Raw genomic sequence first — 16,430 nt, 5'->3', positions numbered from 1 at the left:
GTCCTGATGTCCGATGGGATGCTTCACGGTAATTAGAGGCGTAAACTCATTGGGTGGAAACTATTCATCGGAGATTCCCAGCCTTAAAACTCATGATTCATCACATATTGCGTAGGTGACTTGCAATCGAGTTCCTGTTGCTTGTATGCATGGTCCCTTCTAGGCTCTCCAAAGGATATGATTTGGTCCGAAGTACGATAATAGTTTAAGAAATTCACCTGCATTCTTGTATATTCTGTGACATCTGATAGAATCAGGGTCAAGGTATTGCGGAAGGTAATGGCTTTCATTCCCTGGGGTGCAAATCAGCACTCCTGTAAACAGGGAGCGGAGGAAAGATCTATTGCAGCTGGTCGAGCTACGTCCAAAATGCTACCACCAAACTTGCTACACTTATAATCTACTGAATATGTGGCAGTCTGGCCAGGCGGCATACAGATTTTACTCGCTATTGAAGAGTGTTGGTTCTGTAACGCTTTGCCAGAGGTCTCTGTAGAGAGACACTAAGCTCCGGAATCAAGGCGAACTTAACGAGCAGTTTTCAAGCATCTCTCGTAAGAGCTCCCGCCTTCCCCTGACCCTGTGCCGCAGATTTCCTGACATGGGAGGGGAGAAACTGTCGTGCCGAGCGTGGTTGCACCATGTGAGCGCTCCGAGCCTTCACAGCTGGTTGCACATAAAAAGTAGCTCGCAGTCACACAGCATTGTATTGGGGCAACAGTACACTGCGACAATGAGGCATACGAAGAGAGACCATCCAGTTAAATCTTCACAAGTGCATAGTCAACATGTGTAGTTTAGTAGAACGTGTCTAACTCCAACTTTTCCAGCTATAGGCTCCATGCTGCAGCAGTGTACCTTATGTGCCTGTGCGTACTCCGTGCTTAGATAAACCAGCATCTGGAGTACCCAGACGGGGCAGGTACTGGAGACCGAGATAGTTTTCCTTCCTAAAACCTTGCGAGGTACGGCAAGAAAAATAGGCAGCTAGTGAAAAGATGCACATACCGACCACGCGTGTTTTATTGGCAGGGTTTGGGTCAGAGTGCCTCCAGCAAGAATGCAGGGTGGAATCTGAGGCTCCTTCTGTGGGGTTGCTTGTATGGAGTACTCAAGACTGGATTGCAGTTCGGAAGAACTCTCTGGCAAGCAATGCTGAAACTCGAGAAAACGGCGCTTGGTTCCGTATTGCCAGCATACGTGGATCACAAAGAAAGACGAATCATCTCTTCCAGACCCTCCGTGCACCTCGTTCCTAAACAAGAAGCCCCACGTAAACCCTTTGGGGGCGCCGGTGTCCTGTGAGGAGCCGAACCTTACGAACATTCATTTTTGTTTGGGTATGTATATTTCTTTTCCCGAAAAAACGAATGATGAGTAGGATGCGTGACGTCTACTCATCATTCATAGAACATAGGTTATGCTGCCCAACAAGGAGAATGCGAACAGGCTTCACTTGGAGTAAAGCTTAGTTACTGAGTACTACAGTGAACCGTAGTTGTTCTCAAAGGGAGTGCACTCATCATGTTCGCCCTTACACTACCGGAGTTTTGTGCGTCCCCTGCACCTACATGTAGCGCAACTGGCAGACTCACGAGTTGGGTGTTTTAGATGCTTGTCTTGGAGGCATACCAAAATCAAGTGAAGAGTTGCTGCGTCGCAGAGACCCAGGGGTGCCCTCGTTAGCTGGGGAGGAATGCTTTTCCCAAAAAGACAACAACTAAGTATGGAAGCATGCTAGAAAGCCCGTTTCCTTATCAGTGTCTTTTCGACGTTTTGAGTGTCGAGGGTACAAAAGCTGCTTCGCTTAGCCGCAGCAGGACTCGAAGGTGTATCAAGCGCTGCAGCAGGCAGTGGGAAGGCGTGGCTGACGGTAAACGCCCGCCTATGCATCAATTATTACTTGATGCACGTTTGCACCCCTCGCAAAACACTGATTCCCAAGGCGTCGAATTGCCGATTGCTTCTTGGCATAGTTTTGTCCCAGGTTCGGCCTTTAGTGGTGCCTATCAATTATGCGTATGAGTGCCATCGCTCGAAAGTCATTGGAGCAAGACGGGCCTATCGATGGCTCTATATTCTTCTGTCGTGAAACGGTAGAAATGGCAGGTGTGCTGCAGTATTAATAGCGGTGGCAGCAGCCGCACCAATGTTCGCCGCTCGCAAATGTGAAACGTTTTGGCCACAGGCCCACTCTTCAGCTATAGAAGAGGTTCTCGGAAGCAGAGCTACACACATATGTATGCAATAAAGTTCCAACACATTCCAATAGGTTGGCAGAAAAAGTTACCCTTCTGCTCGTCACGGAACATAGCGTCAGACGGAGAGGACGCCCGTTGGTTCGATGAAAAGAATAAAGCAGCCTGCAAAACCCTTCAAACTAAACAGGAACCCATTATTACGGGCTATTTTCATTTAAGTGCGACAGATTTATGAGAAGACAGTACAAAACTAGCCATTTGCTGCAGCCGCCACAGCGGAATGGGGGCTGCCGATTGTACGCCTGGAGCGCAGGCGCACAACCAAGTGTGTCCCCTTGTACCTCGTGAGTGACCCCCTAGCAAAACGAACCATCTTTAGATCAAGCAACAGGTGGTTCTGAGACTGTGCAGGCGGACTGTTACCTCCTGACGTGTGCAGGCTACGGCTGTCTGAAGTGGAGCCAAAGGAGCAAACACCAGACACAGCCGCAGCAGCTCATAGCGATCTTGTGGATCTCCCCCAAGGGGAAGGCTACGCAGGCATTGCAGCCGCTGAGAAGGAGAGCAAAGCTGGCGGCTTCGATTGTATGAGACTTTGTGCAGCGTTCGCAGCAGCAGCAAGGCAGAGGGCGTAGCTGTCCTGTACTGCACGGAAACACCGGCAGGAAGGCAGCGGCAGCGTCGTGTCAGAGCAGCGGTGACTAAAGAGGAACCTGCTCTTGGCAGCAGGTGCCTAGCTCTGAGAGCTGCGATTGCAGAAACAGCAACAGCTGGATCTGCAGCTGCTTTCGGGATGCAGGCAGCTCAAGATGATGAGTCAGATCCAGCTAGCCAGGGGCATAGGCCGTGAGCGTTTGAATATGTGCCCTTCATTGTGCTCCCGAGCGGCAGGTGGAAACTGAATTAGTGTCAGAGTGGTAATATTGATATGTGCGGGGAACATTGGCTCTTTGCAATCTCTTGGTGGTAGATTGTATTCGATGCAGCCATGCTCCGCTACGCACGCCTAGGGCTTAGTAAGTCGTTTTATGCGCTTTTGTGCTGCAATATGCGTGTTTTATCCAGCGGGCTCTTCGATGCGTTCGTACTCCGGAGTTCCTTGCACCTGCAGGTGCAACAGCGCCACTCGGAGGCAGCCCTCCGCCTTGAGCAGTGTGTTCAGAGCGCTGAGGAGAGCGAGACAGAAGCTCAGGAAGAGGAGGAAACGGCTGCAGAAGCTGCGGCAGCTGCGGCCATGCTGGCTCTCCTCAATGCTCCAGACGCAGCAAAGCTCCTTGCGCATCCATCTGCCATTCGCCAGTAGGACGATCTCCTTTCGAACAAGCTCTGAGGCAGCATCGCACGCTGCAGAGCTTTAAGATCTCCACATGGTTTAGGGGGAAAGCCGCGTGTGCGCCCTATAGCCCGTTCAGCGCTGCCTCACGAAGGCTGTGCGGGGGCAAGGATTTTTTCTGCTGCCGCGCCTTGCTGTCTCTGCAGCATGTGCGTCGGAGGAGGCGTGGACTATTTGACACGAGTGATGGAAGCGTCTGCAAGCAGCTCTTCAGGCCTTGCCGCAGCTCGCCTGTTAGACGCGCAGCCGCAGGAGACTCTCAGGTGAACTGGAAGAGAGGGGGAGGGCGAGAAAAGGGAAGTGCTCAGGCGAGGCGTCCTTCCTGAGATATGTTTTTTCCGAGGGCAGCTTTCTCCAGGCACCGCATTTGGATCGCGGTTGCTTGCTTCTGACGCAGCTATTTAGGCACGAATGAATCGATGCGCGCAGCACGCGTTCGCTTGTGTTTGCTGCTGCTTCGTCCGTCAAACCCGGTAAAGAAGCCTTGCTGCGTGTGTGGCACGCTCAATCACCTGCATCTGAGGGCTTCTTCTCGCACTGGAGCGGCCTGTAGATCTTTGCAGATGAATTTTGGGGGCATGCTTGCACGCGACGGTGTATGGGGGATCTAGAGCTGTGTGCCATGCGTTTTTTGCGCCATAGTTGTCCTTTCAATTGCTGGAATGCCTCTCCCGCATCCTCCAGTGGGTCCGAGATATTTCCGTAGAGGTGCGTTCCCTGCAAGGAAACGTCTCCCCCTGACGCCAAAGTCAGCGAGCTGACTTTGGCGTCAGGGGGAGACGGGCTGGTTGTTTAGGCCGCTCTCTTCCCGCATCCGGCAGCGGCTCCTTACAGGGTCCTTCTGAGCACGCGACACGCCGTCGTACGGCTGTCCATACACCTCGTGGCTTGAGCTTTAGGGGTTAGTAGGCCTTTCTCCCCGCTTCCTTTCAGGTAGTCCAGGCCGCCTCCTCGGTGCATAGATGGGAGCCGAAAATTGTGGCGCACGAATCTCTCTTTCCTGGATTGACGGGTGCGTGAGGGGCTTCATTCTGTTTTCCCTCGCTCTCGTTCTCTCCTCCACAGCAGCGGTGTGCACTGAGACACGCCTGCTTCGCGCAAGATTGGAGTCTTCTTGCACGGACGGTTCAAGACTGGCAGTTGACGGCTTCTGTGTACATGTTGGGAGCCTTCATTCGTTTTGCACTAGGTTCCCAGATGCGTGGATCCGTGTTTGGGCGTTTTTCGCAGAGTTTCGTTTAAGACTGAAAGCCGCCATTGACGGCTATGAGGTGCGTGGTTATTTGTGTTGAGTGTGTGTGGCTGCTGCATGCATGCAAACGTGGTGTCGATTGTTGACGCCTCCTTCCTTCCTGCGGAGTTACGCGTGCGAAGCCTCGCGTCTTGCGACGCGTCCAGCAGTCCTTGGTGTGCGTGTTTGAGTAGAAACGTAATCGGGAGGAGGGAACGAAGCCGTCCCCATGGGGATCCGTGCAAGACTCGCTATCGGATCCGATCAAAGCGGATGAACTGCCGACAGTCGAGGAATACATTGAGGTCACCGTTCGCGCCACCCTCCTTGCCAGCCATTTCCTCAGAGAGCTTCACGGCAGGAACGAGCGTCTCTTGGAATTGTTCGTCAGATCGCCCCCCATCCTTGCACATCGACTCCCTGCTCTGCCTGCTCTGCCTGCTGAGGGAATGTGCAACAACCCGCGCAGCGTTGTAGAGCTCTTGGGGGCAGAATTTCCGTGGAGGAGACATATGGGAGAGGCCTCGAGCGAAGGGGGGAGGAAGGAGGGAGCAGCCGTTGTGGCATGTCGTCGGCTCCTCGTAGCTCTTCGGAAAGCCACTTGCTCGCCTGACTCTCTTTCATGCATGTCTACAGACGGACGCGCAAGCGTCTCCACTCTGCGCTGGGCAGCAGCAGCCGACAACTCGCGCAGCCCCCTGTTGCTCAGCCTTGGGTGCCTCTGGAATGTGTGGCTTGCGTCGCAGTCTTGCGCGGTCCAAGGTGCAGGCAGAGTTGGTGCGGCTGCTGACAGAGATGCAGGTCGACCTCGCGGAAGACGCGCAGCACTTTGCTTTGCCCTTCTATGCCGCAGAAGTCTTCTGCATTGGCTCAACGGATATCGACAAGTGCGTGCAGAAAGCACGCGCAGGCGTTTTTGCAGAGAAACCCCACCCAGTGCCACGAGCAGGGAGGGAGGGAGCAGGGGAGGGAGGGAGCAGGGGAGGGAGGGAGAAGGGGAGGGAGGGAGCAGGGGAGGGAGGGAGAAGGGGAGGGAGGGAGAAGGGGAGGGAGGGAGAAGGGGCGGCACGGCTGGCTGTGTGCAGCATGGACAGCTCGTGTGACTCTGTGGCATTCTGCGTGAAGGGCTTTTCTGTGTGGAGAGGAGACAGCGGAGGCTCGAGACCGTTTCTGGAGCATTCTCAAAAGCGAGCCGCCAGTGCGTTCATTCGTAGTTGAGCTTGGATTGCCTTGGCATCTTGAAGGGGGGCTAATAGGCATCGCAGGCTTGGGGTGTTGTTATTCCTAGGGCATGTTTTTGCTATGATAGTGGCTTGGAGGCCGACTTCGCGAATGCTGCGTGCGGCTCTGCGCTCCGCGCTGTGGGGAGAGGAGGAAAGCTTGGTGACCTCCCTGCATAAACGTTTGTTTGACGCTCTGCTAGTTCTTTTAGCAGGGGGCATGCATGCATGCAGACATGCATGCATGCGGTGTGCGAATGGCCTTGCATGCAGATAAACGCAGTCTTAGCAGGATATTTCAGCAGGTGCTGGCAGTCTTTTCTCAGGAGCTGTCCTCTAGAGGTCCGTCTGCTCCACCCTCGCACGCGTATTGGTGCCTCGCCACAGCAAGTGCTGCCGCGGAGGGGGGTCCCCTCGGCAGATGCGGTCTGTCTGCTCTGTCTTGGAGTGGTAGATGCGACCATTAAAGTGGTAACCAGGAGGGGGGAGGGCAGGCAGGGGTCGCGGGCAGTGCTGTGAGATTCTGCGCGGTGGCTTTGCCTTTTGGCACCGACGACTGCAGGTTTGCGCCTACTTACGCCAGCGGGGAGATGCAGAGCAGCTCCTCTCTACCCACCTCTACAGCAGATCCGTCTCAGGTAGGCTCAAACTCCAAGTAGCGAGATGCCGTTTAGCGCACACGGACTTATCAGTACCGCAGGGCGCTGAATTTAACCTCAGTCAGCCAGCGTCTATGGCGCTTAAAGGCCCTCAGTTTTCCAACAAAGGCACTGCTTTTTATGGCATGTGTTCATGTAGAGCCCTCTGAGGCTCTCGCCAAGCCTGCTTTCAAGGGCTGGGCGTCTCGGGACCCACGCTTGCATGCAAACTTGCGTCTTTGTTTCTCGACACGCATTCACAGATCTGTACAAGGCTCTGATTTGCTCCCACCTGGGGGAAGAAGATACAGTGAGCCAGCCGCCGTTGCGCTCTGGGGTGTGCTGAAGTGGGGTGTGTATGGCCAGTGGGTAGGAGGACCAGCAGGTTATAGGCCTTCGCATTTCACGTTCCCCCTCAAATGTGCTTCTGACGCGCGTCTGTGCAGCGCGTCATTGAGCTGGATAGCATTATTCCACGATTGCTGAAGCTTCTGAGGGTTCACGAAAGGACCTGCCCTTCATCTGCAGCAACACTCCATCACAACGAGGCGCTTCTCGTGAAACTGCGAGAGAGTTTCAACGGAGGGAACCCTGCGGAGGTAGCGGCAGCTGCAGCTGCTGCATCCGCCTCGGCGTCTGCGAAGAATAAGGCCCTTCAACAGTCCATCGCTGCACAGCTCGATCCCCACCTTCCTGTAACGCTCATTATACGGTACCGCTGCACTTAGAGGCGCGAACGTCTACTGCTGCCTTCGTGTGCGCCGAAACGCTTCCTTAGTGCTTTTGGTTTCCTCAATTTCAAACCTTGAAAGCGAAATGCAGCGTCCAACGGCAGCGGCGTGTGTGTGTCATGTCAGTTCGATTATCTGATTCTTGCGCCGGCTCCATGGGGAGGGGGGGAGACGTATTATTATACTCCAATTTAGGATGCAGAGTTCAGGGGAAAGGACGAGGTAGCTGGCACACACCTGTGCCTGAAATGGGCATGCACATATATATATATATATGTATGTAGATACCTATATGTATATATAGATGTATTTATAGATGTATGAAAGCACAGCCTCGAATGTCATACCGGATCTCTTTGGAGTATGTAGGAAGTAGCGAATATTTTGGTGTTTGCGGATGCGCAGCGAACTCATCTTTCAGAGGAGCTCCTTACAGTTCTTTTCTGTTCTGTTGCGTCAGTTGACGTCCGAAGAGACGATGGAGGTTCTCATGGACATGATTCTCTCGAACGTATGTCTTTCCCTGAGAGGCTACAGTAGCTGCCCCTAAAGAGCTGCCTACGAGCAGCTCTACTGAGAAGGCGCGCCAAGAAGTCATATCCTTCTGCTGCCTGTGAAGCTAGACACACGGAGGAGGAGCACGTGGCATTTGGGGTAGGGTCGCGTGAGTTTTGAGTATCCTTTTCTGGGTTGAGGCACTTTTTGGTTTGTTCGCAGTGCGCCAGTTGTCTCTCATCGGCAGTCGCAATTTTGAGCGATGTGCTGAACTGTACCTGCATTGGCAACCCGCTCACATGCAGCGGTCGGAGCTCCCCAGGCGTCAGCAGTACGTTAGGAGACCCTTTCACGCTGCAGCAGGAGACAGTGCAGCGGCTGGGAGGCAGCCTAGAGCACCAAAAGGGGCTGTCAGAGGCGCTGCTCGAGCAGCCGATGGAGCAGCAGAAGCAGCTGGAGGCGTTGCGACAAGCGTGTGTTGCACGCAGTTGTGGCAAGAACGCATGCGATCCTGGGGATGTCACGCCGCAGCAGCTCGAGCGCCAGTCGTCTCTTCTTCCTGCGGAGGATGAATACGAAGACGAAGGGAACGATGCCGATGCGGCACCTTTCGGATCCTTTGAGCTGCCGCACTCTACTCCTTACTTTTCCCACCATTTGCAGCAGTCCGAGCCTCTCGCGCAGCGGTGGCAGCAAGGCCTTGCCGAGGGAGCAGCAGCAGCAGCGGGAGGCACCGCGCATGCCGAAGCTGGCAATAACTCCCCAAGACTCAGCACGCTGAGCAACGACTCCAATCAGCAAGGCCTTTCCGGACGGCTCCCTTTGCCTCCGGAGGAAAAGCGGCGCGAGCAGCAACAGACGCAGCAGAAGCAGCAGCAACGCACCGAAGGAGAGGAGGCAACCGCCCCCGGTAGAGACTTCAGGAGCAGCCAGAAGCTTCCGGAGCAGCTAGGGCAGCGCACTGAGGAAGACACAGAGACAGTTGGAAAAACGCAGCCTTCCAGGCAGTGGGAGGACGAATGCTCGCTTTCCCCCTATTTTCGCCTTCCCCGCCAGCAGAGCAGTACACGGGACTGGCTGGAGATGCTTGAACGAGGGGAATTCGTTGAGCACCATATCGTTCCAAAAGTCCGTCCGCCTTACCCGCATGCATTCAAAGCTTTGCTGTCTAGTTTTGCGGTCCATAGTATAGAGCGTGGAGCACGGAGTCTTTGGTGCATCTCGCGCCTCGTCCTCCGTCTTTTTTTAAATGCGCAAAGCCCTTGTGCCACCTGGGCAGCCTTCGTGTGTACGTCTGTGTGTGTGTTTTGCCGCACAGTTGCCGCAACTGTTGCAGCAGTTGGTCTTTGCCAGCTGCATGCCTCCCACGTGGAGGCTTGACGTAAAACAGGTGCTGTATCCGTGGCAGAAGCAGAAGCATTGCGAGGACACGCAGCAGCAGCAAGCGCCTTGGGAAGGGGAGGTGGAAGAGGATCCAGCTAAGGAAAATGGAGCCGAGGTTCCCGACGGCTCTTACAACACTGACAGCAGCTACAGCTTCTTGCGGCCGCTATGTGGCACCCAACGGCAAGTGCATTTGCCGAATGGATCTTTTCCAGCGGTTGGAGTGGAAGCGCTCGAATTGCTGACGCTTGTCAAGGGCCTTCTCAGGACAAACTCGGAGGTGAGAGGTTTCGCAGCCTAAGGTTCCTTTTTTTCAGTCATTTGCTGGGTGCCTGAATGCTCTGGCAAGCTCTTTTTTCTGTGCTGCCTTATGGGGAAAACGTGTAAGCTGGTTCACATGTGTAGGGGTGTAGGGGTGTCTGATGTGTGTAGGGGTGTACAGTATATACATATACATATATATATATATATGCATATATATATATATATATATATATATATATATATATAAGGTGTGCGTCTATGTGTGTATGAAGTGTTGGTACGCTAAAAGTGTTTTTTGTCATGAGGCAGTTGGCCGAGCCACCTTGCTGTGAGGCTTCGCAGTTGGGCTGCTTGTGTGCATTCTGCTTCCTGCTCAGGTTGTAGCCAGAAGTGTAGTTCAGTGTGGCTTTGTGGAGACTGCAGTGTATCTCCTCTTCAAGTACCCTTGGAACTCGCTGCTGCACATCTCCGTCATGTAGGTCTCCCCCGCTTTCTGTATATATACCTATATATACACCTATATATATGTATATATACCTATATATATACCTATATATATACCTATGTATATATATATATATATATGGCAAAGGGTCCATCATGTGTATGTCGGTCTCTGGGGTACATTGCATGCATGAATGCTCGCATGCATGCATGCATGCATGCATAGTTAATTCTAGAGATGACGGGATCACATGGGGCGCTGGTGCTGCTGCTGCTGCTGCTTCTGCTGCTCTCCGACGGCTCTGTTTGGCCTTCAGGGATTTGCTGCAAGCTGCCATTTCGAGTCCGATGAAGACAGGCGTTATCGAGGTTATCATGCGGAAGACGGCTCTGTTAGAGCGCATCAGTGCGCACTTCAAGTCCGTGAGGTTCTTCCACCTGGGCTGCACGCAGCAGCAGCTTGCAGGCCTGTGAAGCAGCATCTCGAGGCAGGAGGATTTGAGCAGCGCAGGCTGTCTCACGCTGCGTAGTCTATCTCAGCTGCCAGCGAAAGCCGTGCAAGCCGCTGCACGTGTATTCTCGACAGGGGGTCCGCGCAGTACAGCACGGCATCGAGGGAGCTGCTGCAGCACTCTGCAATGCCTCTGCGGCAATGTGTGTTCTTTCTTCTGTCTCTGGTGATTCTTGCCTTCAGGCACAGCCAACAATTGCGTGTCAAGCGGTTGATGGAACGAAGTAAGAGGCAGGGTGGATTCTCGGGTGGCGAGAGGTACTCCCAAAGAGAGGACAAATCGCAGAATAGCGATTGCCGCACGGCTGCGCGCTCGACAGACGATGGCCAGACGGTTGCCACTGCTTCTAGAAAGGAGGATTCTACTGCCTTCCCAGCGCGTTCGTGTATTCTTGGAGCTAACAACTCGCCCGTGTCAGTTGCTGCTACACCTGATGGTCCCCCTTTCTCGCCGTACGAAGTGGCGGAGTCAGTTTTATCGGGAGGTCTTGGTCGGCTGGAGGAAACGTACGGCTACGCCTCGCACTTGGTGCAGCTTGCACAGCTTCTCCTGGAACAGAATGAGGCCACAGAGGTGAGTCTGTAGCCTTCCCCGAGACTTTCTGCAAGCAGCCGCCGCTGCAGACATGTTTGCAGCCCTTATTGTGAGGCTGTGTATAGCCTGGGGAGTGAGCGTAACGAGACCATCCTGCTGCGCAGAGCTGCTCTTGCATGTGCGCATGCAGGAAGGGGGCTACCCTGAGGATTGGCAGGATGTGGTGGACGCGGAACTGGCTTTCTACAGAGCTGTCCTGGTAACTATTTGGCATGCATCTAGGGCGGTGTAACGACTCCTTCGATCGCGCTGAGGGCTAAGCGAGGAGCCTCCCGAGGCTGATAATGACTCGGTTCGTGGCTGCACGGCCTCTTGCTCTGCAGCTGTGATCTGAGCCTTGTTTCTGGGGGGTGTGTCGCAGCAAGTGGACAACTCTTCAGAGCGTACAGTGGCCAGCGACTTCCCGACCCTCGGTGGATTGGTGAGCCTTAGCCGCATTAGGGGGCCTCATTCCCCCATCCCAGTGCCTAAGAAATGCAGAAGCGCTCTCGAGCCGAAGGCTCGAAGGGGTCGACGGAAAGGGGGGTCGAACACAGTCACCGACATACGAGGATGCAGACTAGAAAAAAAGTAATCAGGGATATTATTAAGGCGGGAGCATGGCCACGGACGGGGCAAAAGGCTTCTGCTGCGCGGCTTCTTGGCCGCATGCTGCAGTAATGAAGCCTCTCGGCGATATATATACATATATGGGTATGTGTATGTATGTGTGTATGCATGTATGCATGCCAATGTGTATGTGTGCGTCTATATATTATGTGTATGTGTGTGTATGTATTATGTGTATGTGTGTGTATGTGTATGTGTGTGTGTGTATTATGTGTACGTGTGTGTGGGTGTGTTTGTATGTATATACACATATAGATATGTATATGCGTGTTCCTCTATCTGCCTGACTGTATCTATTGCAGGTTTCTTAGAGCACAGACCTCTATCAAAACGCCCAGTAAGACAGGTATACTGGAGATGCCCTGAACTCGCAACACATCCAAGCTTCCACTCCTTGCTGCTGCACAGCGACACCGGTGAGCATCCAGCCAAGCTGGCTTGCTGATGGACTACAAAAAGGACGACCTTGAACAGAAAGAGCTTAGGCCAGTTTGAACTTGGAAGTGCCAAGTCGTAGGGAGTCTCGAAACCACTGGAGTGTATTTACTTTAGGCGGCCTTTGTGGTCCTCCTTAGCTGACCCCACTGCATGTCTTACAGGCACACTCGGGAGGCAATTGTTTGAAACTGCGCCCTCCTGTGGCTCTTGAACAACAAAGAGCTTTTACTGCCCGTTTTCTGTGAACTTAGCCCTCCGCTGAGGGATGAAATTCCTTTTGCGCTCTTTGGCAAGCGTTTTTTTGCATGCCTTAACTTCGTGCTGCGTTTGCTTTTTAGAAGACCTCGACTGCATCTGCTGCTCCCTCAGCAGCTCCCGCAACTTGCGTCTGCTCACATAGTGAGGCGTCTTGCCAGTAGCAGCGATCCTCTCCCTCTCGGAACGGCTCAGTGTGGCCTTCAGAGCCGCAGTTGCTGCGCGTCTCTCGCGCTGCTGCTGTTGCGACTCTAATTTCTGCAGCTGCTTTGCTGCCTGCTCCCTCTCGGCAGCACTGGCTTTTCGCCCTTTGCTGCTTTCGCCATCAGTACCCTCTGGCACCCTGCCCGTCCTGACTACGCGTTGCAGCTGCCTCATCAGCTGCTGTTGCTGCTCCTCTACAAAAGCATACGCCTTCGAACACGAAGAAACATTAAGATCCCCACACAGACTCGAGAATCGCGGATCTCGGCTTTTCGCGCCAGCACTGCGCTGCTCAAGACCCCCCCGCAGCTTCCTCAGCTGATGAGCTGCTACCGCTTTCCGATACGCCTCTACCTCAGGCGTTGTTGCAGTCGGACTCCTTGTCGCTGCTGAAGCTACTGGCGCTGCTGCCAGCAACAAAGGCCCTGCTGCAGCTTCCCCGTCCGGAAGCACGAGCGCTCCGTGCGTTCTCACGCGCCTGCGACATCCGAATTCTCTAGGCGCTTTGTTGTTGCTGCGGTTCTTCACTTTGGTAGCGGCTCTGCCCTTCTTAAAAGTGTCAAGCGTCTTTCCAGATGGCCCATTCCCCTTCTGTTGGGGTTCTTCGGTGCCAACTCCTCTTTCTGCGCCTTCGCTGTCGACGTTCACATTGGTGCTTCCCACAGCCTCCGTAGTGGCCTTCTGCTGCAAGCGTCGAAGCTCCTGGAGCGTCAGCCGCTGCGCGGCTCCCCGCATGGTAGCGAGGCACACGGAGCCTTTGCAAGGGGGCAAAAAGCGCTGGCCCCCCTCCCCGCCGAAGCAGCACACAGCCAGGGGGAGGAAGGCTGTAGCCGCAGATCTCGCAGGCTCGCTCTCCTCCGTGCAGCTGAGCGCAAATACCGACGGGGCCAAAAAGGGGCAATCGTGGCTACAGTAGAAATAAAATCTCGCAAAAGTAGATATTTAAAAGCAATCTTGGCCTGCCAGGTGACCTTGTCGAGAAACAAAGGAGAAAAAGTCTACCAAGCGCTTCATAGAACAGGCGCACCGCACATGAGGAAGGGGGGCCAGCCGGGGGGGGGTGCCCGCTCCCACAACCCTTGAGTTGCCATTGAATTTCTTCCTTCCAAGTCATTTTTATTCGGGCTGCTGACTGCTTTTTGAGTGGAATATTGTGTGTATGGGAGGCTGGCTCTGCCGCTGTGAAGACACCCGCAGACGCAGCGTGCTGCCGCCAAAGGAAGCGATTTTGAGGCTGCCGTTGAGGCTGCCTTCTTTTGAATGTGCATCACGGCAGGACCTTTTCATATCCCTCCGGAGAAGGCGTCTGCAGCGGCTTTCTTTTCGTCGGGGTGCAGGGCAGTCGGTGGGGGCAGGTAAGGGTCAGCAATGTAATGTTTGTCTTGGAAGTACCCGAGTTTCGGAGGGGGAAGGTTCATCGCAATGCAGTTCCTCCCTGCGTCCCTCCTTTCGCTGCGGCGCCCTTCTTGCAGACAGCTGTGGGAAAACGTTCAGCGAAGTGTATGCTCTCCGACGGCACAAGCGCAGCGAGGCTGGACAGCAGCGCAGGCGGCTTCGCGTGCACGCGCCAAATCGGGTACTGCTGCTGCTGCTGCTGCTGTCGATCGCGCGTCAGAGTCTGGCGGGATATCTGCCACGTGCAGTGTGCGTTTGGGGGCTTGCACGGAGTCGGGTGCCTCTCTTGAAAGGGGGGGGAACTCAGCGAAATACTGCAACAGGAGAACGTCTGCCCCCCCTGGTGATGAGGAAGTCAACGGCAGCCTGCTCGTTACGAGCACCCGCAGCACCGAGGGCCTCATCCCCGTCGGAAAGCTCTTGGCTTTGAGGGGTTTCTGCTCCCGAGGCGAGGGAGACACCTTCTTTTCCCTCGGATTAGTTCTTTTAGACGGCCGTCGTCTCGAGCGCAATGAGGCCTATGTTCATCCCGATGCGCCCGTTCAGCTAGCTCCCCGAGCTGAGCGACTCATGCGGCAAAAAGTGACGGTGTTGCTGCACAAGCCGATGCACTACCTTGCCTGCCAAGCCGACAGCCAGCAGGTTCGTCCTCCCTTCTTTTAAAGCGTGCCTGGCTCTCTGGGTAAGCATAGATGGGCTGAAAAATAGTGCCTTGCGGCTTGCGCCTCTAGCCCCCCTTCTTCTTCATGAATGCCCACAGTCTGCCCGGCTGCCAACTGATATATGACGCAGACGCGCGGAGAAGCGAGAAAGAGGCCTCTGGCTCGCTCTCTGTTGTGTCGTGAAAATCAGTGGAATCCCACTGGACGCTGCCAAGGCGTTGACGTGCAGAGCTGCAAGAAACTCGTCGTTGCAGGAAGACTGGATGCCGACAGCTCCGGGCTGCAAGTGCTTACGCAGGTAAAATAAAATAGAAAATACTCCCTCTAGAGCGCACTTGGCGCGGCACGATGTATGCAAAAAGGCGGTAGCTAGCTTGCTGTGGCTTGCTGCAACTTCCTGCAGCTTGCTGTAGCATGCTACAGCTTGCTGTAGCATTCTCCTATAAGCTGCGGTGCCTCCCCCTTACAGCCAACCCGCGAAAAAAGTAGCACAGGTAGGCCTCCAAGCGGCATTTCACGTCTGCATTACGTTACGTTTGGCTCCGGCGATAATGCAGGATGGGCGTATCGCTGCTCAGTTGCTTGGAGGAGCTGGGGAAAGCGTCTCTAAGGAGTATCTGGTTCAGGTAAGAGAAACACATCCTGCGCTTGGCAATGTGTCGAAGCATCAGATTCCGCCGCTCTAAAGCAGACGCGGGCATGCGGCTAGAAGTCTTTGGCTCAACTGAAGGCCTTATAATAGTGCCTGGCGTGATCGTCTTTGCATCGTATCTCGTATGGTGATCCGTTAAGCCCCCCCTCTCTCAAGCATGTTTCTAGCAGCGGACTTCCTCTGGGTGCCGCGCTGCCCCCGCTTCCGCTTGGCTCCAGGAGGACTACGTAACTGTTCAGCCTAAAGCAACGTATCTGTGCAGACATCGCGGCGTGTCTGTCTCCCCCTCCCTCTCAACAGAAGCCCCTCCGTTGTTTGGCTCGCAAGACGTTTTTCGCAGTGATCGTCTTCGCCCGTTTTCCGAGCGTAGGGTCACTGTGCCTTGCCATCACTCTATGTGTGCTGCTCTTGGCCGCCTTCCGTCAGGTCGATATCCCTCCTTCGGATGCAGCTCTTACCCTCCTACAGTCAGGACTTAGCCTGGACGGCTGCGAGCTGCTTCCTGCAGTGGTGAGGCTCGTGCATCCGCAAGTGGCCAAGCGGCTGCTCAACGACTGTCCTCCTGCTGCGCATCCTGCGGAGGCTGCGCATTTAGACGCGGCTGTCTGCCAGCAGCACGCACCTCGACGCAGCGTGTTCTTCACCATCGAGCTCCGCGAAGGCAGAAACAGACAAATTAGAAGAATGTGCGAGCTTGTTGGTCTTCGAGTCCTCCGAATCCACAGAATCAGAATCGGAAACGTACATCTGGGGCAATTACCCCTCGGCCACTGGCGGTTCCTCCAACCAGGAGAAACCTTTTAGTGACAGCCCGTACCGTGGGAAGCCACCCATGCTACGTATGCACCCTTGGGGAAATAGAGCAGAGGCGTCTGCCTAAAACAGCGCCAACACCCCTCGTTGCTGCGTGCTTTTGTTCGCCTGTCTGTAATTCAGCCTTTTTTTATCTGGAGTAGCGAGTAACAGCTGCACGCTCACAGGGGGGCAGCATATATATATATATATATATATATGTATATATATGTATATATATGCGCGTGCTGGGGAAGCGGATACTCTCTCTCTCTCACTCTCTCTCTCTCTCTCAGTCCTGACCGTCGTCGTTGAGGTAAAGAGTGTAGATCTCGGTTGTCACCGGTCCATTAAATAACAAATCAGTGTTCATTCTT

At 54.3% G+C, this 16,430-nt stretch overlaps 2 protein-coding genes across 2 annotated transcripts; one reads left to right on the top strand and one right to left on the bottom strand.

The window, feature by feature from the left end:
* Positions 1-12,318: 12,318 nt before the first annotated feature.
* Positions 12,319-13,287, bottom strand: LOC34617677. Its single transcript, XM_026337974.1, has one exon. It carries the CDS (start codon positions 13,285-13,287, stop codon positions 12,319-12,321), a length of 969 nt encoding a protein of 322 aa, XP_026193759.1.
* Positions 13,288-14,517: 1,230 nt separating this feature from the next.
* On the top strand, positions 14,518-16,065 carry LOC34617676 (ribosomal large subunit pseudouridine synthase E). The gene is made up of 4 exons (XM_026337972.1): positions 14,518-14,589; positions 14,800-14,907; positions 15,167-15,235; positions 15,688-16,065. Exons 1-4 carry the CDS (start codon positions 14,518-14,520, stop codon positions 16,063-16,065), a joined length of 627 nt encoding a protein of 208 aa, XP_026193757.1.
* The last annotated feature ends 365 nt before the right edge of the window (positions 16,066-16,430 follow it).

The sequence above is a fragment of the Cyclospora cayetanensis genome, unplaced genomic scaffold (assembly GCF_002999335.1).
Source record: "Cyclospora cayetanensis isolate NF1_C8 unplaced genomic scaffold, CcayRef3 CcayRef3_contig_218, whole genome shotgun sequence".
NCBI lineage: Eukaryota > Apicomplexa > Conoidasida > Eucoccidiorida > Eimeriidae > Cyclospora > Cyclospora cayetanensis.
The sequence above is the reverse complement of the archived record's forward strand: the minus strand, read 5'-3'. Positions and strand labels throughout refer to the sequence as shown.

Excerpts from the sequence above, each read along its gene's own strand:
- LOC34617677 (XM_026337974.1), bottom strand. The coding sequence starts at position 13,287 with ATGCGGGGAGCCGCGCAGCGGCTGACGCTCCAGGAGCTTCGACGCTTG.
- LOC34617676 (XM_026337972.1), top strand. The coding sequence starts at position 14,518 with ATGCGGCAAAAAGTGACGGTGTTGCTGCACAAGCCGATGCACTACCTT. Across the intron at positions 14,908-15,166 it reads GGCTGCAAGTGCTTACGCAG|GATGGGCGTATCGCTGCTCA; the intron begins GTAAAATAAAAT and ends GCGATAATGCAG. Across the intron at positions 15,236-15,687 it reads CTAAGGAGTATCTGGTTCAG|GTCGATATCCCTCCTTCGGA; the intron begins GTAAGAGAAACA and ends GCCTTCCGTCAG.